General features: G+C 47.5%; 3 protein-coding genes across 4 annotated transcripts in view; 1 reads left to right on the top strand and 2 right to left on the bottom strand.

Moving 5' to 3' along the window:
- Positions 1 to 2,929, bottom strand: part of DNAJC17 (DnaJ heat shock protein family (Hsp40) member C17) — a 70,233-nt gene extending 67,304 nt beyond the window's left edge. Inside the window, exon 1 of the mRNA XM_066342221.1 lies at positions 2,776 to 2,929. Coding sequence (XP_066198318.1) covers positions 2,776 to 2,853 — 78 coding nt within the window. The 5' untranslated portion in view covers positions 2,854 to 2,929. The remainder of the gene's footprint in view (positions 1 to 2,775) is intronic.
- Positions 2,930 to 3,012: 83 nt separating this feature from the next.
- ZFYVE19 (zinc finger FYVE-type containing 19) lies at positions 3,013 to 10,212 on the top strand. Its single transcript, XM_066342220.1, has 11 exons — positions 3,013 to 3,263; positions 4,822 to 4,943; positions 5,110 to 5,160; positions 5,547 to 5,665; positions 5,764 to 5,909; positions 6,236 to 6,344; positions 8,339 to 8,548; positions 8,985 to 9,064; positions 9,377 to 9,475; positions 9,601 to 9,728; positions 9,813 to 10,212. Exons 1-11 carry the CDS (start codon positions 3,210 to 3,212, stop codon positions 9,889 to 9,891), a joined length of 1,197 nt encoding a protein of 398 aa, XP_066198317.1. The 5' UTR covers positions 3,013 to 3,209; the 3' UTR covers positions 9,892 to 10,212.
- Positions 10,213 to 11,735: 1,523 nt separating this feature from the next.
- Positions 11,736 to 25,165, bottom strand: PPP1R14D (protein phosphatase 1 regulatory inhibitor subunit 14D). 2 transcript variants are annotated; one of them, XM_066342071.1, is made up of 4 exons: positions 24,786 to 25,165; positions 12,491 to 12,595; positions 12,260 to 12,292; positions 11,736 to 12,070 (listed from the first exon to the last, which is right to left on the bottom strand). In XM_066342071.1, exons 1-4 carry the CDS (start codon positions 25,035 to 25,037, stop codon positions 12,005 to 12,007), a joined length of 456 nt encoding a protein of 151 aa, XP_066198168.1. In that variant the 5' UTR covers positions 25,038 to 25,165; the 3' UTR covers positions 11,736 to 12,004. The 2 variants fall into 2 exon arrangements, with proteins under 2 accessions (XP_066198168.1, XP_066198169.1); XM_066342072.1 differs by having other exon boundaries at positions 11,835 to 12,070; positions 12,491 to 12,574; positions 24,786 to 25,157.
- Positions 25,166 to 26,402: the final 1,237 nt, after the last annotated feature.

Here is a 26,402-nt window from a genome sequence, read left to right as displayed (position 1 = left end):
ACTAGCCAGCTCTCTCAGATATACAAGAGGCTGGCCTAGATCGAGGCTTCTTTAACCTTTTTTAGCTAAGAATTACCTCTTCTCTTTAAAAAATGAATAAAAGAAAAAAATTACACATGATTGCAGGGGTTTATTAGTTCCTGGCACCTCTCTGTGGACCCCAAACTAGGAACTCCTAGACTAACTGATGAGACAACCAAAATTTAGGAGGCCTTCCTTATACATACTTTAAACATCTGTTGGTCCCCCAGGTACCCCTAGAGAATATGACAGGCCTTGAACCAAGGAGAGGGGACAACAGGGCCTAGATCTCCCTTGTTCTCTGTCAAAAAGTATCTGTTACCATGAAGCAAGCCAGTACATCCAAAGACCCCAATTTATTATACTTTTCAAGATTTATCTTCTTTTACCCTTCCTTTCTTTTTAGTCTACGCTCCAAAGTGGACTACACACATTCTCCCCTTTCTCAGAGTATCCTTCCTCCACATCTCTACACATCCAAATTCTGTCTGTTCATCAAGGTTTCAAATGCCTTTTCTATTTCCCCTACCTTTTCACAAACTAGAAGCAACCTTAGCCTACTCTACGCATCCACAGCACTTTGTGTCCCTCTTAAGGAACGTACCTTGTTCTTCCTTGTAGTACAGTTGTGACCCCCCTACTAAAAGTCAGGGGCAGAACCTATTACCCTTTAAAAGAACGTTCTCACAAATCCCTTATCTCATCGGAGTGAAAACTGGATCCCAACCACACTGGTCTGCTTAAACCTTGGTTTTGGCTAGACAACAGCTCCCCAACCCCCCACTTTTGTCCATTCTACACACTGATGGCTAATATTTTAAAATCTAATTATGTCACTTCTCTGAGTAATAGGTACACCAACAATTAGGAAGGCTCCTAACTGTCTTCCTCAAAAGTTCTCAATTTCACACCCTATCTGGATAGCTCAGCTGGTTAGAGCATTGTCCCAAAACACCAAGTTTGTGGGTTTGATCCCCAGTCAGGGCACATACAAGAATCAACAAAAGCGTCTGACCACGCAGTGGTGCAGTGGAGAGCATTGGACTAGGACACGGAGGAACCAGGTTCGAAATCCTGAGGTTGCCAACTTGAATGCAGGCTCATCCAGCTTGAGTGTGGGGTCACTGGTTTGAGTGTGGGATCAGACATGACCCCATGGTCGCTGGCTTGAACAAGAAGTCACTCGGTCTGCTGTAGCCCCCCCCCCCTCAAGGCACATATGAGAAAGCAATCAATGAACAACTAAGGAAACTAAGGAGCTGCAACAAAGAATTGATGCTTCTCATCTCTTTCCCTTCCTCTCTGTCTGTCCCTATCTGTCCCCCACCCGTCAAAAAAAAAAAAAAGAATCAACAAATTAAGAAAAAGCCTGACCTGTGGTAGCACAGCGATAAAGCTTTGACCTGGAACGCTGAGGCTGCGGGTTTGCAACCCTGGTTTTGCCTGGTCAAGGCACATATGGGAGTTGATGCTTCCTGCTTCTCCCCTCCTGCTCCTCCCACCTTCTCTCTCTCTCTCTCTTTCTCTTTCTCTCTCTCCTCTGACTCTAAAATGGATAAGTGTAAAAAAAATTTTCTAAAGTTAATTAATTAATCAAGAAAAAAATGTTCTCAATTTCGGGGTTCCACAACGCTGGCTGGATCTGGTGTGAAATGTCCAAAGTAGTTTCTCACTATTAATGAAGTACAAGTTAAACAATTTATGAATGTAGAGCACTAAGAATAATAGTGCCCCACACATAGTGTTACACAGATGTTAGGCATGACTAATACTGAACTTTTGAGACTTATCTAGCAGGGGTAGCAGATGTTTTGGGTGCCCTGTACACATCCCCATGGCCCCTTCTGATTTCAGCTACAGGGGACAGTTCTGTGCAGGTTGACAGCATCTCTCCTCAAGGGCCCTATGGGTCTCCTTGCTTTTCTGCCCCAGAGCTTCATCTTATAAGCTCACTCAGTTAATGAGCAGGGCAACCTGGAAGTACAGGGGATTTGTAGGCAATAATTTTCATCTGATGAATTATCTGCCTTCCCTCCCTACATTGCTACAACAACCAACTGTGATCCAGGGTTAGATAATAGAAATCTTAATTAGAGCTTGATCAGTGTCCCACTCACAAGCACCTTCATCAACACCTTCCTGTGGAACTTCAGGCATCTGTCTTACCCTTCTGATTTGCCTGTTTTTTAGACCCACTAGCACATGTTGATTGGATACTTGAGCCATCTGCTGTTTGGAAACAGAGTCAACGGGCTGGGGTGGAAAAGAAAACGTAGTCCGCAGAGTCATAGGTCCCAGAGTCAAGGAGGGGGTGCAAAGGGAGTGGAGGAGCCTGGAGGCCTGGCCTTTCTTTCGCCCTAGGCTCTAAGTGGAATTAAATCAGCCTTCAGGAGAGACTGCAGAACCTCCAGCCACAGTCAAGACAGAAACGGAACTCGAGGCTGATCCTACACAGGGAGCAGGGTAGGGTTCCCTCCCAGGCTCACCCCGCCGCCTCTCATTGACAAGGGCCAAAGGGAGAGCAGAGTACCCTGCACGAGGAGCCTCCCTTCTGTGATCCCCTCCTCCTCGTTAGGCTCTCAGACCATCCTGGAATGGTCTAGCAGCCCATCTTCCGAAGCCGTCAGGCCGCCCCTCGCTACCCGCCCAGGGCCGGGCGGAACCTGGAAAGTGGGTGCCAGCCGCGGGCTAGGCTCCAAGACAGGAAGGGCCACCAGACCTCTCGGGACCGGCCCTCCTCGCCACCGTTCTCACCTCTTTGTCTGCCGCCTTCTCCTCAATGCCTAGCAGCGCGTACAGGTCCATCTGTAAGAGTTCCTTGGTCACCGCCATAGTTCTAACCCTGACTGGATTCGTACTACAACTCCCAGTCGTCTATGCGTGCGCGGAGATTCTCGGGACTGTCGGCCCAGAGCCGGCTGAATGACGCTTAGTCCCCTGGGAAATGTCGTGTGCTGAGGAAAGCCGGCCGTCGTGAATGAACTACGACTCCCAGCAGCCCCCGCGCCCACCTCTGTAGCTCTCCGACTAGGGTGGCGGGTCGCGATTTCCCGGCGGTAGGCTGTAGCTGGCCCGCGCGAATGGGCGTGGAGAACAGGGGCGGAGCTGGGTGAAGGTCCAAGGGGTCCTGGGCCTGGTGCTCGTGATCTCAGCTCTGCGCACTATGCTGCACCTCGCCGGGAAACAGGATGGAGAGTAGGTGCTACGGCTGCGCTGTCAAGTTCACCCTCTTCAGGAAGGAGGCGAGTCTTCTCTCCCTGTGGGGTGGAGTGGAGGGCCAGGGAGGACGCAGAGTGGAGGAGAAAACAGGGGACTTGCAGCCCGTGGACTGGCTTTACGGTCCCTTTCCAACAGTATGATTTTAATTAAGTAACTGAGCCTTAGTTTGCATATTTGTAAAATGGATCTACTAGCACTCCCTCGCTTGCGGGATTGGTTTTGTGGGTCCAGGGAAGTGCTAGCGGTAAACGTTCTCTAGAAATTGTAAAGCGCGCCCCGGTCGTTTTTGGAAAGCTAGACTTTTCTTTTTGCCAAATGTAGAATCCGGCAGTTTCCTCCCCTCAACTCTGCTTCTCCGCAATCCTGTGACCACTCTCCATCACACCATGCCCCGTTACTCTCTCCTTGCTCTGCAGCCTTCATCACGCAGCCTGCCTTCCCAAATTTCTTGAGTTAGATTACCGCCCTTTCTCCTGCCCGCAGGGCACCATGGCAAAATCTCCTCTTCAGTACGGACCCGCCAAGCTCCCCTGGTAAATGGAGGCTTCTTCTGCCTCAGCTGTGACCAGGAGATAGGGTGGATGAAAAGCACAGGGAGGCAGATCCGTATAGCAGTTAGAAACCTGGATTTGGGAGTCAGGGCTCAAATTTGAGCTCTGTTGTTTTATTCAAGAGATGACCTTTGTTTGGGCAAGTCATGTAACCTCTCTGACCCTGCCTAAAATAGGAACAATAATGGGGGGCATCAAGATTAAGCAAAATAATGTGTGGAAATTGTGAGGATTAAGTCAGTTGAATGTTAAATACTGAGCTTAGTGCCTGACACACAGTAAGCACTTAATGAATGGAGACTATTGTTATCCCATCCTAGCTAGAGAGCAGAGAAGGCATGAGCTCTGCACTCTCTCTGATTCTCCTTTGTTGAAGAGTCAGTGACCGTCTGACCAACGGTGGTGCAGTGGATAGAGCATTAACCTGGGATGCCGAGGTCCCAAGTTCGAAACCCCGAGGTTGCTGGCTTGAGTGCGGACTCATCCGGCTTGAGCACAAGCTCACTAGCTTGAGCGCGGGGTCACGGCTTGAGCTGGAATCATTAACTTGATCTCATGGTTGCTGGCTTCAGTCCAAGGTCGCTGTTTCATCTGGAGCCCCCCTCCCAGTCAAGACATGAATGAGAAGCAATCAATGAACTAAAAGTGCTGCAATTAGGAGTGGATTCTTCTCATCTCTCTCCCTGCCTGTCTCTCTCTCTCTCTCTCTCTCTCAAAAAAGAGTCAATGACCAAGGGGCTTTGCCTGTTTTTCTTCTACACCCCAGTGTGTCAGGTAATTGAAGACAGGGTAGAAAGAAATCATGGAAATTTTGCATGAAACTTTACTTGATTTGAGTAAAAGACCGGAGACTGAGAAATCACTTTATCCTCCACCCCGTGTCCCCCCAGGCCTTAGGGGCCCCACTCTTCATCCTCTTCTCATCTGCTGGTCACAACTTTAGTGTCTTGTGTGTGTGCTCGAAGAATCCCAGGGAGGAGCCTGCAAGAGTGGTTGAGAGCTGGATAACCCTGCTTCGTATTTCTTGTAGAATGGCTGTAAGAATTGTGGTCGGGTCTTCTGTTCTGGCTGCCTTAGCTTCAGTGCAGCAGTGCCCCGGGCTGGGAACACCCAACAGAAAGTCTGCAAGCAGTGCCACGAGGCCCTGACCAGGTGAGAACACGACATGTGTGAGGGCTCAGCCAGACGTGGCAGCATGCAGCTGACCAGCCCTTGTAGCTTGTGCTCTGTGGCCAGAGGTCAGCCCAGGAAGTGTCTGGGGTGCGGGGCACTGACTGGCAGATGGCAGGACTTCTGAAACCGTATTTCTTCTCTATAGAGGATCTTCTGCCAATGCTTCCAAGTGGTCACCACCTCAAAACTATAAGAAGTAAGTGCTTAAGGGACAGAGACAAATGTGGATGGAGAAGGGACAAGGGAGCCCTAGGGTAGGACTCTCTTCCCAGCCTCTAGATCAAACGAACAGTCTTGGGAGAATATCCACCTCTCAGGCTCCTGACTGCCCTCTTGGGATCAGAAATCAGCTAATTAGCCCTCTTTCCAGAAAAAGTTAATAATAAACATTGCCCTTTGAGTTGGACCCTCCAGCTGGGCAGCTGGGTTGAGCTGCAGGACAATATGCATGAGGGTCACAGAATATTATCCATTTGAGGCCTCCCCAGATGCCTAGAAATGATTTGAATGGGAAGAAGTGAGTGGGTACCTTCACCCCTCCCTTCTTCCTTCTTCAAGAACCCTTATCTCATGTCCTGCCAGGTCTGTGGCAGCCTTGGAAGCCAAGCGGAAGCTCGGCACTCCCCAGAGCCAGGGACTGACCCAACAAGACCAGCTCATCGCTGAGCGCCTAGCACGGCTCCGCCAAGAGAACAGGCCCAGTGAGTAGGGGCGGGCAGGGTGGCTTAAGGACACCATCTGGGGCTTCTAGGACTGGGATTACTCTGGACCTTACAAGGTTTCCCCATGCCAATTGCAGAGTCAGTGCCCTCACAGGCGGAAATAGAAGCCAGGCTAGCCGCGCTGAGGGATGAACCCCACGGTTCCATCCCTTCCACCAAGGAGATGGAGGCACGGCTTGCTGCACTGCAGGGCAGAGCTCCACCTTCTCAAGCCCCCCAGCCAGTGAGTGCTATGACTTGAGAGAGAAGGGGGTCCTAGTACATGTATGCTTATGTACTCTGTAGGAGTTGGCAAGCCTGACCCTACCTCCTGATCCTTAGGTCTGCTGCCAGGCCAAGGACGCAGGGACAAACAGGATTGGATGGGGCAGGAAAGAGTGACCCCTTGGTCCTGCTGGGGACTGTCACATACTCGATTATGTGGGACATGGATTAGTCCCCCTTTCCCTGAGCTTTGGGAATGCCTCAGTATCTCCCCCTGACATAGACTGCTCTGGACTTTATGGTGTGGCTCCCACTAACCCTACTAAGGTTCCTTCCTCTGAGCAGGTGCATCAGCAATCAGACACCAGGACACAGGCCCAGCAGACGCGGGATCTGCTGGCACAGCTGACAGCAGAGATGGCTATTGATGAGAGCCGGGAACGAGGAGGCCCAGGTAACTTCTCCAGCTGGGCCCCCAGGGACCTGGCTTCCTTTTTCCCCAGGTGAGAGAGGCTCTATGCCCACCCTCTGGGAGGTGAATATAAATCAGAGAGCAATCAACATTATAAGAGCTACCATTTATTGGGTGTTTATTTCAACAAGAGCCAGTATAAGCCTAGTGGATAGTATGTAGGCTTTAGAATCAGTGATTCTCTGTTCTACCACTTCCTAGCTGTGTGACCCAGGGAAAGTCTCACGTTCCTGTAAAATGGAGGTGTATGTGGTAAAACCCACCTCGTGGGGAAGTTGTGAGGAGTAAATGAGGTAATCCAATAAGCTCTTAGGACCCTGCCTAGCTCATAATAAGTGCTTAGTAAATGTTGTTTGCAATGGTGACAATTAGGAGGAGGAAGAGGTTATTTAATTAATTAAAATTAAATAAAATTTAAAATGTGGTTCCTTCAGTGATACCAGCCACATTTCAAGTGCTCAATAGCCACATGTGGCTCATGGCTACCATCTTGGACAGTACAAATGTAAACCATGATTTGGAATGTTTCCATCATCATAAAACATTCTATTTTTTTTATTATTATTATTATTATTTTTAAAGACTTTATTTATTCATTATAGAGAGGAAAGAGAGAAAGAGGGAAGGGGGGAGGAGCAGGAAGCATCAACTCCCATATGTGCCTTGACCAGGCAAGCCCAGGGTTTTGAACCGGCAACCTCAGTGTTTCCAGGTTGACGCTTTATCCACTGCGCCACCACAGGTCAGGCCATAAAACATTCTATTGGACTGTGCTAGTCAAAGGCTTTAGAGCGAAGGATGATTTCCCCTCCAGGGCCCATTTGACAGTGTCTAGAGACATTTTGGTTGTCACAGATCAGAAAGTACCACTGGTATTTAGTGAGCAGAAGCTAGGGATGCTGCTAAAACATCAAACAATGCACAGGACAGTCCCACAACAAAGAATTATCCTGCCCAAAATGTCAATAGAACCAACATTGAGAAACCCTGCTTTAGAGACACAATCTCATTGAACATCCTCAGTAATCCTATGAGGTACACACTATTATGATCCATATTTTATAAAAGCAGAAACTGAGGCCTGTTGAGCTTAAGGAACTTGATCAAGGTCACACAGCTATTAAGTAACAAAGCTAGTACTTGAACCCAAAGCTGTCTGCTTTCAAACCTCTTGCTCTGCAGCTGAACTAAAGAGAACGTGTCAAAGCCACATCCACTCTGGCAAAATTCTTCCAGCCTAGTAACACATTCTTTCTGTGCCGCTGCCTGGAAATGCTCATTTCAGCCTATAAGGCAGAGACTCTGGCTAATCCTTGGCTTTCCTGTATCCTGATCCTTTTGGGCAGCGAGTCCCATACCATGAGATGCCCACCCTAAGGACCTCATGTGGTAGAGCGTCGGCCCAGCCTGTAGATGTCCTGGGTTCGATTCCCATTCAGGGCACACAGGAGAAGCACCCATCTGCTTTTCCAACCCTCCCCCTCTCACTTCTGTCTCTCTCCCTCTCTCTCATCTCCTCCCCTCCTGCAGCCCTGGCTTGATTAGAGCAAGTTGGCCTCAGGTGCTGAGGATGGCTTCACGGCCTCTGCCTCAAGTGCTAAAAAAATGGCTCAGTTGCAACAGAGCATGGGCCCCAGATGGGCAGAGTATCACCCCCTAGCGGGCTTTCCAGGTGGATCCTGGTCCAGGCGCATGTGGGAGTCTCTCTGCCTCCCCTCCTCTCACTAAAATAAAATTTAAAAAAAAAATCAGGTGGGTGAGGATGGATGTGGTTGAAAAAACATCTAAGATTACCAGGTTTTTACTCTGGGAAAAATGGAGGAAATACTCACTTGTAATATAAACCACAGGAGCTAGTGCTGAACAAAAAACTGATGATCTGCGGTTTTTTATAAAAAGTTGAAAAATGGGCTCAGCAGCTTCTGATTAGAGATCTTGGGATGTCTCTGCCTCCCTGACTGCACTACTCCTTCTAGCTGCCTCTATCCAGAATGACCTCAACCAGGGTGGACCAGGGGCCCAGAGCGCCAACTCCAAGCGCCAGGCCAGCTTGTCCCTGGAGGGGGAGAAGAGCAGGCTGCTGGCTGAAGCAGCAGTCGCGCTGCGGGAGGAGAACACGAGGCAGGAGCGGATCCTGGCCCTTGCCAAGCGCCTGGCCGTGCTTCGAGGACAGGACCCTGACAGAGGTAGCGGCTGGGGAGAAGCTACTCACTCATGTCCATTGGGCAGCCACCACCCCCACCTCTAGCCCAAGCTCTGCAAAAGAGCTGCCAGGCTCGGTCAGCTGCTGGGGGTCCCTGTGCCCAGGGGTCGAAAGAGCTGTGTCCAGAGCCACGGGGTAAGTACTGGAGCAAAGCAGTGGATGAAGAATAAGTGGCAGCTCTCAGATGGCAGGTGACCCTCAGTCACTTCAGGTGCAGAGCCTCTGTTCCTCCCCCCCAGCCCTATAGCGTGGAGCAGGGAGGGGGCAGGGTCTGATCAGAGTGGCTGCAGAGACTGCTCAGCTCTGAAACAAGTGCCACCGGAAACCAACCAGCTCCTGGGGTCAAGAGTACAGCCACTGGGGTAAACTCTCTCAACCTCACTCCTCCTCCCCTATTCCTCTCTCTCTCCCTCTTCAAGTGACCCTCCAAGACTATCTCCTCCCAGACAGTGATGATGATGAAGATGAGGAGACAGCTATCCAGAGAATCCTACAACAGGTGGGCCTGCCTTACCCACCTGACCACCCCTTGTTCTGTCTCTGCTTTGCTGCCCCACCACCCACCTGGTCCCATTCACCCTGCCTCCACTCGGATTGGATGGCCAGTCACACTGCAGCTGCTGTTGTAGCTGGGGCCACACTGTCCCTGTGACACAGACCTGCCCCCAGGCCCCTTGAGACGGAGTGTCAGCAGCCACAGGCAACCAATAAAGGAAGATGGGTTGAGAAGCTAAGGCCACACAACCTCTGGGGGTGTGCAGGAGGAGCTGGGCCACGAGCAGGGAGCTGTATGTCTTTGCTCTACCCACAGCTCACCGAGGAAGCTGCCCTGGACCAGGCAAGTGGCTTTAACATCCCTGTGGAGCCAGCTCTCCAAACCTGGGTCAAACCCTGCAGGGCAGAGCCTGAGGTGAGACAGACCCCTGGGTGGCCTCCACAGCATCCCTCGTGACTGGCTGACTGCTCTGGCAGCAGCCCTCCCACCCATACTCCACCAGGTACCTTACTTCCCCCATTCCTCTCTGCTCCCTGCAGGCCCAGGCTGCGGCCCCCAGGCCTGAGGCTGAGGAAGAAGAGCTCCCCTGGTGCTGCATCTGCAATGAGGACGCCGCCCTACGCTGCGCTGGCTGCGATGGAGACCTCTACTGTGCCCGCTGCTTCCGGTGGGTGCAGGTAGAATGTTCTGTAGGACTGGGTGTGTTCAAGGCCTACCTGTGATCCCTGACCTATATCTCTTTGTTCCATAGGGAAGGCCACGATGCCTTTGAACTTAAAGAGCACCAGACATCTGCTTACCACCCCCTACATGCAGTCCAAAAGCACTGAGGAGACCCTGGTCCTCCTAGGAAAATCACACAGGTTGGGGCACCCACCTCTGGGCTCAGGCTCAGGGCATCTGATGGGAGAGCATATCAGGCTAGCCTGTGCATAGGTACACCCTTTCCTGAGCCTCCGTGTCCCTGGGAGAAGGAAAGATTCTCCGCTGGAGATGGTGCACAGAGGAGCCAGATTGAAAGCAGAAGTCGGGAGCCCTCCACCAGCCACACCTGGACTTGGAAGGACCAGATTGATTCTAAGGATGAACCTTGAAACCTGCCCAAGGACCCTAGCACTTAATGTTTCAAATAAAATATGTTGATTCCTTGGGCCCAGCATCTTTTATCTCTGGAACCCTGTGGGCCCTGAGCCTGGGTCCTTGGAGTGGTGGCAAAAGAAGAGTAGGCTATAAGTCCAGTCCTGTGGAGTGAGGGAAAGGATTGAGCCCTCCTGGGACATTCTCCAGTCAGGAAGGGTACCACCCACCCATCGTGGAGGTCATATAGCCAGTAGGCATGAATATTCATTCAATTGAACTGTACTGTGTGTTCTGCTCTGGCAGCCCAGTTTAGCCCTCAGGCCCCACCATCTTGGATTCTCAGCCTCTCTAGTACTCAGACACTGCATTGCATAAACAATGGATGCATACCCTGCCTCCTGCCTTACTCCCAAAGAAGACCACCTCCCAGCGCTCTGTCCTAACCTGCCTGCCATTCTGACTCTGTTTCCAGCAACTCCCGCCTGACCTCACCCCTGGCCTCTTAGCGTGTTCCCCTATACCTCTGTGCTTCACCCCTGCCTTTTCTCTTCTTGCTGGAGCCAACTCAGGAGAGTTCTCTGCCTGAGGCCTCCTACATCATTTAGAGCAGGGGTCCCCAAACTATGGCCCACGGGCCACATGCGGCCCCCTGAGGCCATTTATCCGGCCCCCACTGCACTTCCAGAAGGCACCTCTTTCATTGGTGGTCAGTGAGAGGAGCATAGTTCCCATTGAAATACTGGTCAGTTTGTTAATTTAAATTTACTTGTTCTTTATTTTAAATGTTATATTTGTTCCCGTTTTGATTTTTTACTTTAAAATAAGATATGTGCAGTGTGCATAGGGATTTGTTCATAGTTTTTTTTTTATAGTCCGGCCCTCCAATGGTCTGAGGGACAGTGAACTGACCCCTGTGTAAAAAGTTTGGGGACCCCTGATTTAGAGGGTTGGAGTGTTTAGCTTTCCCTGATGCCCAGACCCAGCTAGCTTTTTCCTGTTATCTCTCTTCTGGGTTCAAAACTACTGTATTTCCCCATGTATAAGACACACCGACACACCCTTTTTTGAAAAATTTGGGGTCTAAAAACGGTGCATTTTATACAGTGGTTGTGGCATTTCAAATGCCATAGATGGAACTGAGGAGAAGGTAATATAACGAAGACTGATTCGTCATCAGACACAGATGAGGACAAGCTAATGAATGGGAGTTTGACAGTGATGAGTTGTATGAATTTTATGATGAATAAAACTTGAATTCAGTAACTTTATATAATACTTTTTTCCAAATTTTCAGCCCCAAAATTAAGGTGCATCTTACACACAGGGAAATTCGGTAGTCTTTGCTACTTGAGCTTCTGTTGTTGATGACAGGATGATTTGTGTCTGCCTCTGGGCCTTGCTAGATTGTAATCTCTGAAACTGTGAAATTGTGACTTTCATTTTTAAGTTCTCAGGGACTGTTTGGATGGATGGAAGGATGGATGGATGGATGAGGTATGTGAATACAGTGTAGTGAGTGACTCAGAGTGCTGACTGGTATATTGCTTCACCCTCTCCCTCCCCCATTCCTCACCATCCCGCAACACAGATATGCTCCACACTCCATTCAGCTGGAACTGCTAGGTTTTATCCACTTGGCTGGCAAGGAAAGCACTGGACAACAGCCATGACTTGCTCCCAGAAAGCCATGCTTCGAGGACAGAAAGCCCAGCTTGCAAGAACCAGCTGTGACCGTACATACAATAGGGTTGTTCAAATGTCTCTCCTCATCTTCCAGTGTTTCTTGTCCATGTCCCAAGGAGCCACTTCCCTCTCAGCTCAGGATCCAGAGGCCCAGTGCAGGCCTGACTGTGCTCACGGGTCTTATTTCTGAGGCCGACTGAGTCTCCGGAGTTTCTTGAGTTGACTAAGTAGCTCGGAGATAAAAGGCTGAGAGAGAAACCAGTGAGATTAAGGAATGGAGTCATGCCCGCCCACCCCACTGTCCTCCCTAATCTCTCCCCATCCCATCTCCTTAGAGCCAGGGAAGGGGGAAAAGATGCAAAGCCAAGCTTTCCTCTCATTAGCTGCCTCCCCACTCAGCTTCCTCTTACCCCCCGAATAGCAAAGCATCCGTACCTCTGTGGGGTGGGGACAGTCTCGGAGAAGAGCCTTGGTAGAAGAGAGAAGACAGTGGGTCCCTGCGCCACGGCACTTTCCCACAGGCCCCCACTCAGTCTTTCAGGAATTCTTCCTCTGAGTTGGTTTTCCCCACTCCACCCAAAGAGGCAGAGCCACGATTCCCCTTGGTTCAAACCCAGCTTCCAACCCCAACCCCTAGACCTGGGGCCCAGCCCCACCCCATTCTACCTCCAACTGAGTTTTCTGCTCCTCAGCGGATAGTTCCATGAGAGCCTCCAAGTCAATCTCAGGCTCTGAAGGGGTTGGTTGATCCTGTTTGGGAATCACATGGGGCTCAGAGAGGAATGCCCAGCTAGTGCTGGGGTGAGATACTGTCAGGGGCTCACCCATCCCCTGCTCCACTTCCCATGTTCAATCCCTCTCCTCACCCTACTCAAACCACACATTCATTCTTCCGTAACAGTTACTGAACACCTAATATGTTCTACCTGAAACAGCACTAGAGTTCTTTAGAAAGAATATTTGTTTAATTTCAAAAGTTACATACATTGTCATAAGGATGTAAAATGGTGTAGCTGGTTTAGAAAACAGTTTGGCAGTTCTGTAAAATGTTAAGTATACAGTTATCTTCGAACCCAGCAATTCAGCTCCTTGGTCTGTTCCCAAGAGAAATGAAAACATATGTCTACACAAAAGTTTGCACATGAATGTTCTTAGCAGCATCATTCATGCCAGCCAAAAAGTTGAAAACAATCCAAATGCCCATCAACTGATGAATAGATAAATAAAATATAATGTAGCTATACAATATAATTCGTCAATAAAAGGAATAAAGTACAACCTGACCAGTGGTGGCAGAGTGGATCAAGTGTTGACCCAGAGCACCGAGGTCGCCTGTTGGAAACCCTGAGGTCACTGGCTCGTCAGCATGGGGTCGCTGGCTTGAGCAGGGGGAATCATCCACACGATCCCAAAAGTCACTGGCATGAAAAGCCCAAGGTTGCTGGCTTGAACAAGGGGACATTGGCTCAGCCCTGGGCAGTTGGCTCAGTGTATAAAGAGTTGGCCCAGCATGCAGACATCCTGGGTTCAGTCCTCGTCAGGGCACACATGAAAAGCATGAAAAGCGACCATCTGCTTTTATTCCCTTCCCTCTCCCCCTTCTTTCTTTCCCTCTCACAGCCAGTGGCTTGATTTGTTCGAGCATTGGTCCCAGGCACTGAGGACAGCTCAGTTGATTTGAGCATCAGCCCCAGACAGGGCTTGCTGAGTGAATCCTGGTTGGGGTACATGTGGGAGTCTGTCTCTATCTCCCCTCCTCTCACTTAAAAAGGGGTGGGGGCACTGGCTCACCCTGGTCAAGGCACTAATGAGAAGCAATTAGCACAACTAAAGTGAAAGCTACTACAAATTGATGCTTCTCACCATCTCTCTCCCTTTCCTGTTTCTCTCTCTCTCTCAAAAAAAAAAAAAAAAAGGACAAAAGTACTGATTCATGCTACAACATGGATGAAACTTGAAAGCATTGTCAGTGAAAGAAACCAGTTATAAAAGGCTATATATTATATGTCTACATAATTTCAGTTTGTATGAAATGTCCAGAATAGGCACATTGATGGAGACAAAAAGTAGATTAGTGGTTTCTTAGGACTGGGAGTGATGGTAGTAGGGAATGAGGTATGACTGCTAAGAGGTGTAGAGTTTCTTTTAGGGGTGAAAAAAGGCCTAAACTTAGGTTGTGATGGTTGTACAACCATGTGAAGATATTTGAAACAATTGAATTTTTTTTTTTTTTTTTTGTATTTTTCTGAAGCTAGAAACGGGGAGAGACAGTCAGACAGACTCCCACATGCGCCCGACAGGGATCCACCCAGCACGCCCACCAGGGGGCGATGCTCTGCCCCTCCGGGGCGCTGCTCTGCCATGACCAGAGCCACTCTAGCGCCTGGGGCAGAGGCCAAGGAGCCATCCCCAGCGCCCGGGCCATCTTTGCTCCAATAGAGCCTCGGTTGCAGGAGGGGAAGAGAGAGACAGAGAGGAAGGAGAGGGGGAGGGGTGGAGAAGCAGATGGGCGCTTCTCCTGTGTGCCCTGGCCGGGAATCGAACCCGGGACTTCTGCACGCCAGGCCAATGCTCTACCACTGAGCCAACCGGCCAGGGCCGAAACAATTGAAATTTTTATTTTGAGTGGGTGAATCATATGGTATGCAAAATAAAGCTATCTTTAAAAGTTATTGTAATCATTAGCCCTGGCTAGATGGCTGGGTTTGTTGGAGCATCATCCCAATTTGCAAAGTTTGTGGGTTCGATCCCCGGTGAGGGCGCATACAGGCACAGATTGATGTTTCTGTCTCTCTCTCTCTCTCTTTCTCTCTAAAATCAATAAATGAATGTTTTAAAATTTTTTAATTTATTGATTTTAGCGAGAAAGGAAGGGAGAGAGACAGGAACATCGATCTGTTCCTGTATGTGCCCTAACTGGGGACTAAACTAGCAACCTCTGTGCTTTGGGACAATGCTCCAACCAATTAAGCCATCCAGCCAAGGCAATAAATAAATTAAAAATAATTTTTTAAGTTATTATAGTCATTGAAAAAATTTAACCTATATAAATAATCAAATTAAAGAAGAAAGAAGCTCAGGACAAGAAGAAGACAAGCCATAGACTGGGAGAAAATATTTGCAAGAGATATACCTGATAGCCTGACTAGGCTGTGGTGCAGTGGATAGAGTGTCAGGCTGCGATGTGAAGGACCCAGGTTCGAAACCCGAAGTTGCTGGCTTAAGTGCAGGCTCACCAGCTTCAATGCAGGGTCACTGGTTTGAGCGTAAGATCATAGATATGACCCCATGGTTGCTGGCTTGAAGCCCAAGGTTGCTGGCTTGAGCAAGGGGTCACTTGCTCTGCTGGAGGCCTCCTGTTAAGGCACATATGAGAAAGCAATCAATGAACAACTAAGGTGCCGCAACAAAGAATTGATGCTTCTCATCTCTCTCCCTTCCTGTCTATTCCTATCTATCTGTTCCTCTCTCTCACTCTCTATCTCTGTCAAAAAAGAGAGATGATAAAAAACTGTTATCCAAAATATACAAAGATCTCTTGAAACTCAACAATAAGAAGTGAATAATATTTTATAAGGCAAAATGTCTAAACATATGCCTACCAAAGAAGATATGCACATGGCAAATAGCATCTGAGAATAGTCCCAGGGCATCACTGTTGCAGGTTTGATTCCTGGTCAGGGCACATAACAGGAATCAACCAATGAATGCATAAATGGGTGACAACAAACCAATGTTTCTCTCTCTCTCTCCCCCTCTTCCTCTCTCCCTAAAATCAATATATATAGTGAGAGGAGGGGAGGCAGAGAGACAGACTTCTACATGCACCCAGACCAGAATCCAGCTGGTAAGCCCACTAAGGGGCAATGCTCTGCCCAGCAACTGAGCTCTTCTTAGCACCTGAGGCAGAGGCCATGGAGCCATCCTCACCTCCTGGGGCCAGTTTGGTCCAATCAAGCCATGGCTGCAGGAGGAGAAGAGAGAAAGAGAGAAGCAAGAGGGGCAGGGGTAGAGAAGCAGATGGGTGCTTCTCCTGTGTGCCCTGATCGGGAATCGAACCCAGGACATCCATACACCAGGCCAATGCTGTACCACTGAGCCAACCAGTCAGGGCAAAATTCAATAAATTTAAAAAGAGTGAGAGCCTGCCTCAAAGTATTTACATGTTAGGGTCAGTTGAGTAGACATAATAAAAATGGATGGAGTAAGTAGTTGTGCAATCTGATTAAAGGGCTTTTGGGGAACTTTCTGGATGATGGAAATGTCCTATAACTTGATTGGGGTAGTGAATACATATGACACAGTACATTCAAATGTAGACTTCAAACAGGCAAATTTTATTCTGTCAGTTATACTCTTATAAATTGATATTTTAAATTTCTTTTTCTTTCTTTTATTTGTGTGGCAGAGACAGAGAGAGTCAGAGAGAGGGACAGACAGACAGGAAGGGAGAGATGAGAAACATCAATTCTTCATTGCAGTTCCTTAGTTGTTCATTGATTGATTTCTCATATGTGTCTTGACTGGGGGGCTACAGCAGACCTAGTGACCCATTGCTCTAGCCAGCGACCTTGGGTTCAAGCTGGTGAGCCTTGCTCAAACCCGATGAGCCCACGCTCAAGATGGCAAACTCGGGGTCTCGAACCTGGGTCCTCTGCATCTCAGTCCAACGCTCTATCCACTGCACCACCACCTGGTCAGGCTCTTTCTTTTTTTTTTTGAAGTGAGAAGATGGTGGATAGAGAGCATGTGCCCCAACTGGGATCCACCCAGCAACTCATGTTTGGAGCTGATGCTCAAATCAGCTGAGCTATCATCAGCACCAGGGGCAACAGTTGAACCACTGGAACCACTGGCTGCAAGATGGGAAGAGAGAAGGGGGAGAGGGAGAGGGAGGGAAACAGATGGGTGCTTGTCATGAATACCCTGACCAGGAATCAAACCCAGACTTCTGCACTCCGGGTTGACACTCTAGCCACTGAGCCAATGGCCAGGGCCTTAAATTGATTTTTTAAAAAGCAAAGAAAAAAGGCCCTGGCCAGTTGGCTCAGCGGTAGAACGTCAGTCTGGCATGTGGAAGTCCCGGGTTTGATTCCCGGCCGGGGCACATAGAAGAGGTGCCCATCTGCTTCTCCACCCTTCTCCCTTCTCCTTTCTCTCTGTCTCTCTCTTCCCCTCCTGCAGCCAAGGCTCCATGGGAGCAAAGTTGGCCCAGGCACTGCGGATGGCTCTGTGGCCTCCACCTCAGGTGCTAGAATGGCTCTGGTTGCAACAGAGCAACACCCCAGATGGGCAGAGCATCGTCCCCTGGTGGGCATACCAGGTGTATCCTGGTTGGGCGTATGCACGAGTCTGTCTGTCTGCCTCCTCGCTTCTCATTTCAGAAAAATACAAAAAAAAAAAAAAAGAAGCCTCATCTACCCTTGTATTTTTCCCACATCTACCCTTGTATTCTTCCCACTGCCAATGGGTAACCACTATTAACAAGTTTTGGTCCTTCCATATCTTTTTTTAAAAATATATTCTCTGTTGCCTTATTTTTTTTTTGTTTTTATTTTTTTCTACTTTTTTTTTTTTTTTTTTTTTTGTATTTTTCTGAAGCTGGAAACGGGAAGAGACAGTCAGACAGACTCCCACATGCGCCCGACCGGGATCCACCTGGCAGGCCCACCAGGGGGTGACACTCTGCCCACCACGGGGCGATGCTCTGCCCATTCGGGGCGTTGCTCTGCCGCGACCAGAGCCACTCTAGCGCCTGGGGCAGAGGCCAAGGAGCCATCCCCAGCGCCCGGACCATCTTTGCTCCAATGGAGCCTTGGCTGCGGGAGGGGAAGAGAGAGACAGAGAGGAAGGAGGGGGGGTGGAGAAGCAAATGGGCGCTTCTCCTATGTACCCTGGCCAGGAATCGAACCCGGGTCCTCTGCACGGCAGGCCGACGCTCTACCGCTGAGCCAACCGGCCAGGGCCTTTTCTACTATTTTATTCTTTTATTTTTATTGAGTCCAGAGAGAGGGGGTTAGGGGGAGACAGAAGCATCAGTCTGTTTCTGTATGTGCCCCAGCCAGGGACCGAACCAGCCACCTCTGCACTGCAGGACAATGCTCCAGCCAAGCGAGCCATCCAGCCAGGGCATCCTCCGTGCCTTTTTAAAAATAAACAGTGCTAGGGTTCTAAGTTAGCTCTCTCATCCTAAGCTCTAGACTTTCCTCTTTGCTTCCTTGGTTTCTAGCTCATGTGATTCAGCATTCATTCATTTAATGCACATTTATTGCAAGAATGCTATGCACCAAGCACGGTGATGAATGTTGGGGCCATAACAAGACAGACTGATATGATCCTACCTTTGAGAAGCTTATAGTCTCCTAAAGGATACAGATAAGTGAAAAGGCAGTTGCAGCACTGGGTGATAAGCACTCTGATGAGATACTTGGGAGAATATGAAAGGAGAACCCAACTGATCCTGGGGTTTAAAAAGTCTTCCTGGAAGGAAGTGACCTCTAATTTGAGACCAGAAGGCTAAGTAAGAGTTAGCCAGATGTTTATCTTCTGGTCATAATGGTGTAACAGAGACCAGATTTATTTACCAACATAAGTAACTGGAAAACTAGGAAAAAATATATATGAACAATGTTTTCAGTTATTGGACAAGAAGTAGCTCAGAAATACCTGAAAGAGAAGGGAATTGAAAAAGTAAACTCTATAACTTCCCTGAATTTCTTTCTTTTTTTTTTCCTTTTTGTATTTTTCTGAAGCTGGAAACGGGGAGGCAGTCAGACAGACTCCCGCATGCGCCCGACCGGGATCCACCCAGCATGCCCACCAGGGGGCGATGCTCTGCCCATCTGGGGTGTCGCTCTGCCACAATTAGAGCCATTCTAGCACCTGAGGCAGAGGCCACAGAGCCATCCTCAGCGCCCTGGCCAATCTTGCTCCAATGGAGCCTTGGCTGCAAGAGGGGTAGAGAGAGACAGAGAGGAAGGAGAGGGGGAGGGGTGGAGAAGCAGATGGGCGCTTCTCCTGTGTGCCCTGGCCAGGAATCAAACCCAGGACTCCTGCACGGCAGGCCGACACTCTACCACTGAGCCAACCAGCCAGGGCCTGAATTTCTTTCTTTAAGAAAAAATTCTTTTTTTAAATTGATTTGAGAGAGAGAGAGAGAAAAAAAACATCAATTTGTAGTTCCACTTATTTATATTTATTGGTTAATTATTGTATAAGACCTCACCAGGGATTGAACCCCCAACTTTGCATATCGGGAAAATGATCTAACCAACTGAGCTACCTGGCCAGGGCTGCCCTGAATTCCTTTTAGAGGCAATTTCCAGACAACAAAGCTGAGAGGGAGATCCCAAGCAAAGCACAGTGGTCTTGCTAAATTTATATGACAGAGGTCAGAATTCAGGGTTGAGGTAACTGGAATTTGTTGGACAAAGTTCCGGTAAGGAGGGAGTTATAAAGAAAGGGACCTCCAGAAATCTGCATAAAAGGTCTCTTGAGTCTCTGCTGACACAAGATGCTCATTCATTGAGTAAAACTTCACAAGGCCAAGTACTATAAGATACCTAAAGCACAGAGATGAACAGTTCTCAGACCTCACAGAGGACTGGGAACAAATCAAATTCCACCCAGCCAAAGTAGACAGTCATCACTGATCTGCAGGGATTCAGCAGATACCTCAGAAGGACCATACTTCACTACAGGGATAAATTATTCTCTAGATCAAAAGCTACTCTAGACTGATACTAATTGAGATTAAAAACAAACGTTAGAAGGATCAAACTGAACTACAAGTAAGTGAACTACCTACTAGGACAAAGCCTAGCACTCTTTAAAGGAAGAAAGAAAAAATCCAGTTACTCAACATCATAAAATTTATAGTACAATTTAGTATCCAGTAAAAAACAAACAAACACTAGTCATGCCAAGAAGCAGGAAATGTGACCTATACCTAGGAGAAAAATCAATTAATAGACTCAGACCTAGAAATGGCAGACATAATGGAATTAACAAACAAAAATATAAACATATTGATGAAAATAAAAGATATGAGAAAGAACCAAACATCTGGAGATGACAAATAGAATATTTTAAATGAAAATTTTACTGGATAGAATTGACAGCAAATTTACCCCCCACCTCCAAAAAAGAATCAGTTGACCTAGAAGATATAGCAAAAGAAACTAGTCAGAATGAAGCACGAAAAAAAAAAAAACCTGAGGTGGGGAACAGAATAAAGCTTTGGTGATCTGTGGGGTGATATCAAGTGGTCTAACATACATGTAATTGAAATCCCAGAAGTTGGACAGTGGAATAATTATATAGAATATAATAATAAAGACATATTCTAATAATTAGAATTCTACCTTCAAAAGAGAGTAAGTGCAGCTCCAAAAAACATTTTCATTTTTATATCACTTATGATAGAAATATGTATGTTGAATATGAGGTACGTATATTACCTAGAATCAGATTGCCACTGCAGTTCTGGAGTTGAGAAATGGGCTCATATCATAATCCAAATATTATTTCCCTCAAGTATTTTTTTGAATTCTCAGAAAACGAACAGACATATTAAACAACTGCTGAGATGAACAAGTATGGTACACTTATGACTCCTCATTACATGTGGTGGTATCCTGGCAAATGCTGCCGGATTTAACCCGTTTCTCACCTCCACTCCCTACTCACTCCCCTTACTCCTGGTCTCTCATGGGATCTCTCATGGAGTCAGCAATGGAGTAAGGATTAGAGATGAACTAACAATATTTGTTTCACATATTCAAAGACAATACTTTTTAAAAGTTGGAACATTAATAAATTGTTTTCTTTTTGTTTGTTTGTTTTTAGGTGAGAGGAGGGGAGATAGTAAGGCAGACTCCTGCTTGTGCCCCAACTGGGATCCACCTAGCAACCCCATCTGGGGCTTATGCTCAAGTATACTGAGCTATTTTTAGCGCCTGAGGTTGATCCGCTCCAACAGAGCTATCCTCAGTGCCCAGGGCCTTGCTAGAATCAATCAAGCCACTGGCTGCGGGAGGGAAAGAGGAAGAGAAGGGGGACAGGGATAGAGTGAGAAGAAGATGGTTGCTTCTCCTGTGTGACCTGACCAGGAAGCAAACCCAGGACGTCCATATGCTGGACTGATGCTCTATCCACTGAGCCACCAGCCAGGGCCAACAGGTTGTTGCTTAAAATCTCACCACATTAAAAGGGCTGCATTAAAATGATAAGGAAAAGATAGAGTCATGGATGGGTATATGATGCAGGGTGTGTAGATGATGTTTTATTGAGTTGCACACCTGAAACCTGTATCCTAGTAAATTCAATTAAGAAAAAGAAGCCCCGGCCTGACCAGGCGGTGGCACAGTGGATAGAGTGTCAGACTGAGATGTGGAGGACCCAGGTTCGAGACCCCGAGGTCACCAGCTTGAGCGTAGACTCATCTGGTTTGAGCTTGAACCCAAGGTCTTTGGCTCGAACAAGGGATCACTCGGTCTGCTGTAGCCCCCCAGTCAAGGCACATATGAGAAAATCAATGAACAACTAAGCTGCAACAAAGAATTGATGTTTCTCATCTCTCTCCCTTCCTGTCTGCCTGTCCCTATCTGTCCTTCTCTCTGACTCTGTCTCTGTCACAAAAAAAAGAAAGAAAAAGAAGCCCTGACCAGGTGGTTCAGTGGATAAAGCATAAACCCAGGTTCCAGAGGTCATGGGTCATGGGTTTGACACCCCCCCCCAGTCAGTGCATCTACAAGAAGCAATCAATGAGTGTATAACTAAATAGAACAAGTAAGTGAAACAACAAGTTGATACTTTTCTCTCCCTTTCCATCTCCCTCCCTTTCTCTTTCTCTCACCTTTCTTACTCTCTTATCAATGGAAAAGTAAAAATAAAAGAAAAAGATAGTGTCTTGAAAGCCATAGGGAAAGAATGTTTCAAGAATTTGGGGAGGTCAACAGTGATGTGTACATTAGAGTTAGCCCATGGCAGTGATTGCTGACCTTGGCAAGACCTCTCAATAGAATGGTGGGAGCAGAAGCCAGATTTTGGTAGTTTGAATGGTGATAGCAAGAAAAAAGGTAATTAAAGGGTGTGAATGTAGACAAATCCTTTAAGTAGTCTTATTATAAAGGAGACATGAGATATGGGAAGGTGGAGGGGGGCACATTGTTGAGCATGAGTCTTTAAAATAGGAGAAATTTATGAGTGTTTAAATCCCTGCTCAGTAGCCTAACCCACACTTCCCCTGTGGACAACAGGAGCTCTAGGGCCCCAAATCTGTTTGGTTGAACCCAGACTTCCTTCCTCTGGAGACCTCACAGCAGGCTGCACACCCAAGGAGAAGAGGTGGGGCGCTCCAACAAAGGACGGTTGGGTCCCATTAAAAAAACCAAACAAGTAGTGATGCATACCTGGAACCATTTCCAGTGGTGCCACTTACGGTGGACATGTCGGGGAGAGGCCTCGTGGGTGATAAGGGACTCTGAAGTTAGAACTAGGGTAGGGTAAGCCTAGAGGCTCTGTTGCCTCCACTTCTGCCATCTCTGCTGAAGGTGGTGAGTCGCTTGGCTACTTCCTGCTGAAAGAGCAGGGATTGGGAGAGAACCTGCCACCTTGCACCTTCAGACAATTGCTATGGCAACTGCAGGCCAGGTATTTTATTTCGGTCATTGCCTGGAAGCAGTCCTCCCACATGTCCTGCTTTCCAGTGTTATAAGCTCATTATTCTCCAGCTTCTCCCCCACCCCGCCAGCCCCTGCCTCCCTCTACCCTCCCCCTACCTTAATCTTGCAAAACAAGATTTGGCAAGTGTCTTTCTTTGATGCCTGGAAGGGTTTGCCCTGAGGTGTCTGAAATATGAGACTTTTCATGCAAGTGCACAACAATCTGAAATTGAAACTGATCCAGAGAGGGAGGGTGCTGGCAGTAGTAAAGGGAAGTGGAGATGCCCTTCAAGGTCAGAGCACACACAGGCCAAGAAACTTTTCCTCTCCTGCCCTGAGCATCAGGACATCTCCCACCTACCCCAGGATGCAGCAGACGACATGATCAACACCTGGATCAAATGCATACATGATCCGCTGATCCTCACAAGACAGTCTGGCCACATGAATCACTCTTCCTAACCCAACATCAGGGCCAATGATACAGCCCTTCCCAGGAAGGACCATAGGCCCTTGCTGCTCCCAAGGGAAGAAAAAAAAAAAAAGGACGCGAGTCAAGAAAGAGGAGAAACAAGGACCATGTTATATGGACAAGGAGGGTTTCTGGTTTCCGGCTTGGTGCAGTGGTTCTCTGCACCAAGATCAACTGTGGAGCTCATAAAAAAGACCAGGGCCTAGGCCCCACCCTAGTAGATTAAAATTCAATTCAATTGAGGTGCAGCCAGGGCGTTGGTTTTTTCTGAAGTACTTCAGGTGTGGATTACCACTAGATGCTCAAATAAGTGCTCAGACTCTGCAGGCAGAACCCCAGCTGCAGCTCTGGGTCCCACAGCTTCTTAGTTGTGTGACCTAGGGCTAGTTACTCAACATGTCGAAGCCTCCATTTCCTCCCTGGTAAAACAGTGCCTACCTAATGGAGTCGTGGGGAGGCTGAATGAAATAATGCACGTCAAATGCTGGCACTGTGTCTAACACATGCTGAAGTGCTCCAAATGTTATTCTTGTTGAAGCAGTTGTTGCTACTACCGTAGGACCCAATTTGGAGATATTTAAGTACTTCCATGATAAGGCACCAAGACCTATCCTTTTCCCATGGTGCTGTCAGTCAGAGCCAGGGCCAAGGCTAATCAGCTGCTGGTGTTAGTGCCAGTTACTCCGATGTCCTAGTCCCATTCTGTCCATCCTGAAATGATGAAAATGTTTTACATTTATGTTGACAATATGGTAGCCGCTAGCCACATGGGGCTATAGGGCAGCTGAAATGTGGCTAGTGTGACTAAGAAAATGAACTTTTAATTTTATTTAGTTTCATTAATTAAAATTAAATAGTTACACATAGCTGATAGCTACAGTATTGGATGGACAATGTAGCTCTAGATATGTATGTGTGTTGAGGATGAGAGGAAATAAAGACATAAAAAGCCCTGGCCAGATAGCTCAGTTGGTTAGAGCATTGTCCCAAAGCACAGAGTTTGCTGGTTTGATCTCCAGTCAGGGCACATACAGGAACAGATGTTCCTGTTTCCTCTTGCTCTCACCCTTCTTTTTTCTAAAATCAATAAAATAAACATTTAAAAAATAAAATAAAAATAGACCCTGGCCAGTTAGCTCAGTCAGTTAAGAGCGTCATCTGAAATGACAAGGTTGTGAGTTCAATCCCCAGTCAGGGCGCACACTGGAAGCAAACAAAGAATGCACGACTGAGTGAAACAACAAATGAATGCTTCCCTTCCCCCTCCCCTCTCTCTGCCTTCCTCTCTCTGTCTCTAAAAATTAATAAAAATTAAGCCCTGGCCAGATAGGTTGGTTGGTGGGTGTCGTCCCGGAGTGCGGAGGTTGCCTGTTTGATTTTCCTGGTCAGGCACACACAGGAGCAGCTCATTGTGCCTGTCTCTCTCTCTCCTTGCTTCTCTCAAAAAACGAAAAATAAAAAATAAAATAAAGACATAAAATAAAAATAGCCCTTCTATTATTTCATTTGAGCATCAAAAAGTCCTAAAAGGAAATATTTATAGGCATTTATAGCCCTATTTTATAGATTAGGAAACTAAGTCTCAGAGATGGTAAAAGACGTGACCCAGATTTTATGAAGAGAGTTAGAGGCAGAGCACAGACCAGAGGGGCCTGGTTTCTGGGCTGCAAAAACATGCTTCACCTGTTGAGAAAAGCTCTTTCTCCACGGGAGCTTCTCACATCTGCCCTCCAGCTCCTCCTGAGGTCTCAGAGCAGGCTCTTTCTCAGCCCCCTGGCCAGGACCCAGGTCCCCCAGACCCGCCGCCCTCCTGCATGCTACCCACCTGGAAAAGCTCCTGAACCTTCGCGTCCACCCACTGCTCCACCTCCAGCCAGCGCTGGAGCTGCCCCCGGTCATACTTCACCGTCAGCCGGCTTGGTCTCCGGGACCTAGACACTTTGGAGGGGTCAGAGTGAGACTTCGACTCTGCATCTGTGGATGATGTCCTTCTCCTTCCAGAAGCCCACTGGACCTTCTTACTTGAATCCTTGTCAGGGTTGGGAGATGTGCAGGAAGCAGGGCTTGAAGACAACATGGAAGGATTGGTCTAGGCAAGGAGCTGGGTTAAACTGCCAGACAGAGCAAGGGTGTCAGGGAAGTGAGAAGCCAGAGAACAGGAGAGGCCAGCCGGGAAGAAACGCAGGAGGGAGGGAAAGGGAGGGGAGGTCAAAGATCAACAGGCCTTTGTCTGGTACTGGGAATGCTGGACTCCTGGCTCCTGGCTGCCAGTGAGTGGCACTCCTGAGCTGAGCTGTGCCCCTTCCTGTAGCTGATGAGGCCCAAAGTGACATAAACTGCAGATGAGCAAAGGTCAAAAGCCATGCCTGGGAGGTGGGGGGAGGCAGGGGCCCTTGGGTCCTGAGGGGTGCGGGGCTGTGATCTGTGCTCTATGACCGGCTCTAGAACAGGACCAGAGTTACGCTCACCTGAGAACCCTCGCATTCCACCTCCCTAGGACTAGGTCTACCTGGGAAGCTGTAGTCATACAGACCCAGCAGGAGCAGTGTCCCTAGCAGCAGGAGCTCCTGCTCAGAGTGCAGCACTGCAGTCTCGCCAGGCAGTTAGAGAGATAGTTGCTTGTGGTCCTATGGAGTCAGCGCCCTATTGTGTATGGTGTGTCTGAGGAAAGGAGGGAATATATGAGGGAAAGGAGCCAGGATCCTGTGTTAGCCTGACCCTATGTGCTTCTAACAGCAAATTTCTCAAGCTCGTCTCCAATTCTCTTTCTCCAGAGGCTACTGCTTAGGAAGCCATGTTTAACATCACATGACTCCTGTCTTTTCCTGTCACAGAGGAAACCTGCAGACTTTTACCCAGGTGTTAAGGACTACTACTTCTGGACATATTTGCATTCTAAAGGAAGGGTATTTTGTTTGTTTAGTTCTCTGTAACAAAAAGTTCTAAATCTTTTAGAAAAGTTATATAACACCATATATACGGCTCACAAAAATTAGGGGATATTTTATCTCTTCATATTCATTTTGAAATATTCCTAATTTTTGTGAGCTGTATATATAATTTTTATATATAATTATGATATATTATATATAGTATATGTAATTATGATATGTTATATATAGTATATATGTATGTTATATTGTATATATAATATTTATAATATATACTATATATAGTATATATTTTTATATAGTATATACTATGTATAATAGTATATATTTATTACTATTAGTATATATTTATTATATAGTATATATTTAGTATATACTTATTTAGTATATATAGTATATATTTATTATATATACTATATATATTATATATATTTATTATATACACTATATATATAATTGGTTTTTTTTTTTAATGAACAGCTCAGAAGGACAAACAAATGAAAATGAAAGTTTCTCTTCTTTCCCTAGCTCTACTCCGTGGATGCAAACCC

Source organism: Saccopteryx leptura, chromosome 6 (assembly GCF_036850995.1).
Source record: "Saccopteryx leptura isolate mSacLep1 chromosome 6, mSacLep1_pri_phased_curated, whole genome shotgun sequence".
Taxonomy (NCBI): Eukaryota; Metazoa; Chordata; class Mammalia; order Chiroptera; family Emballonuridae; genus Saccopteryx; species Saccopteryx leptura.
The sequence above is the reverse complement of the archived record's forward strand: the minus strand, read 5'-3'. Positions and strand labels throughout refer to the sequence as shown.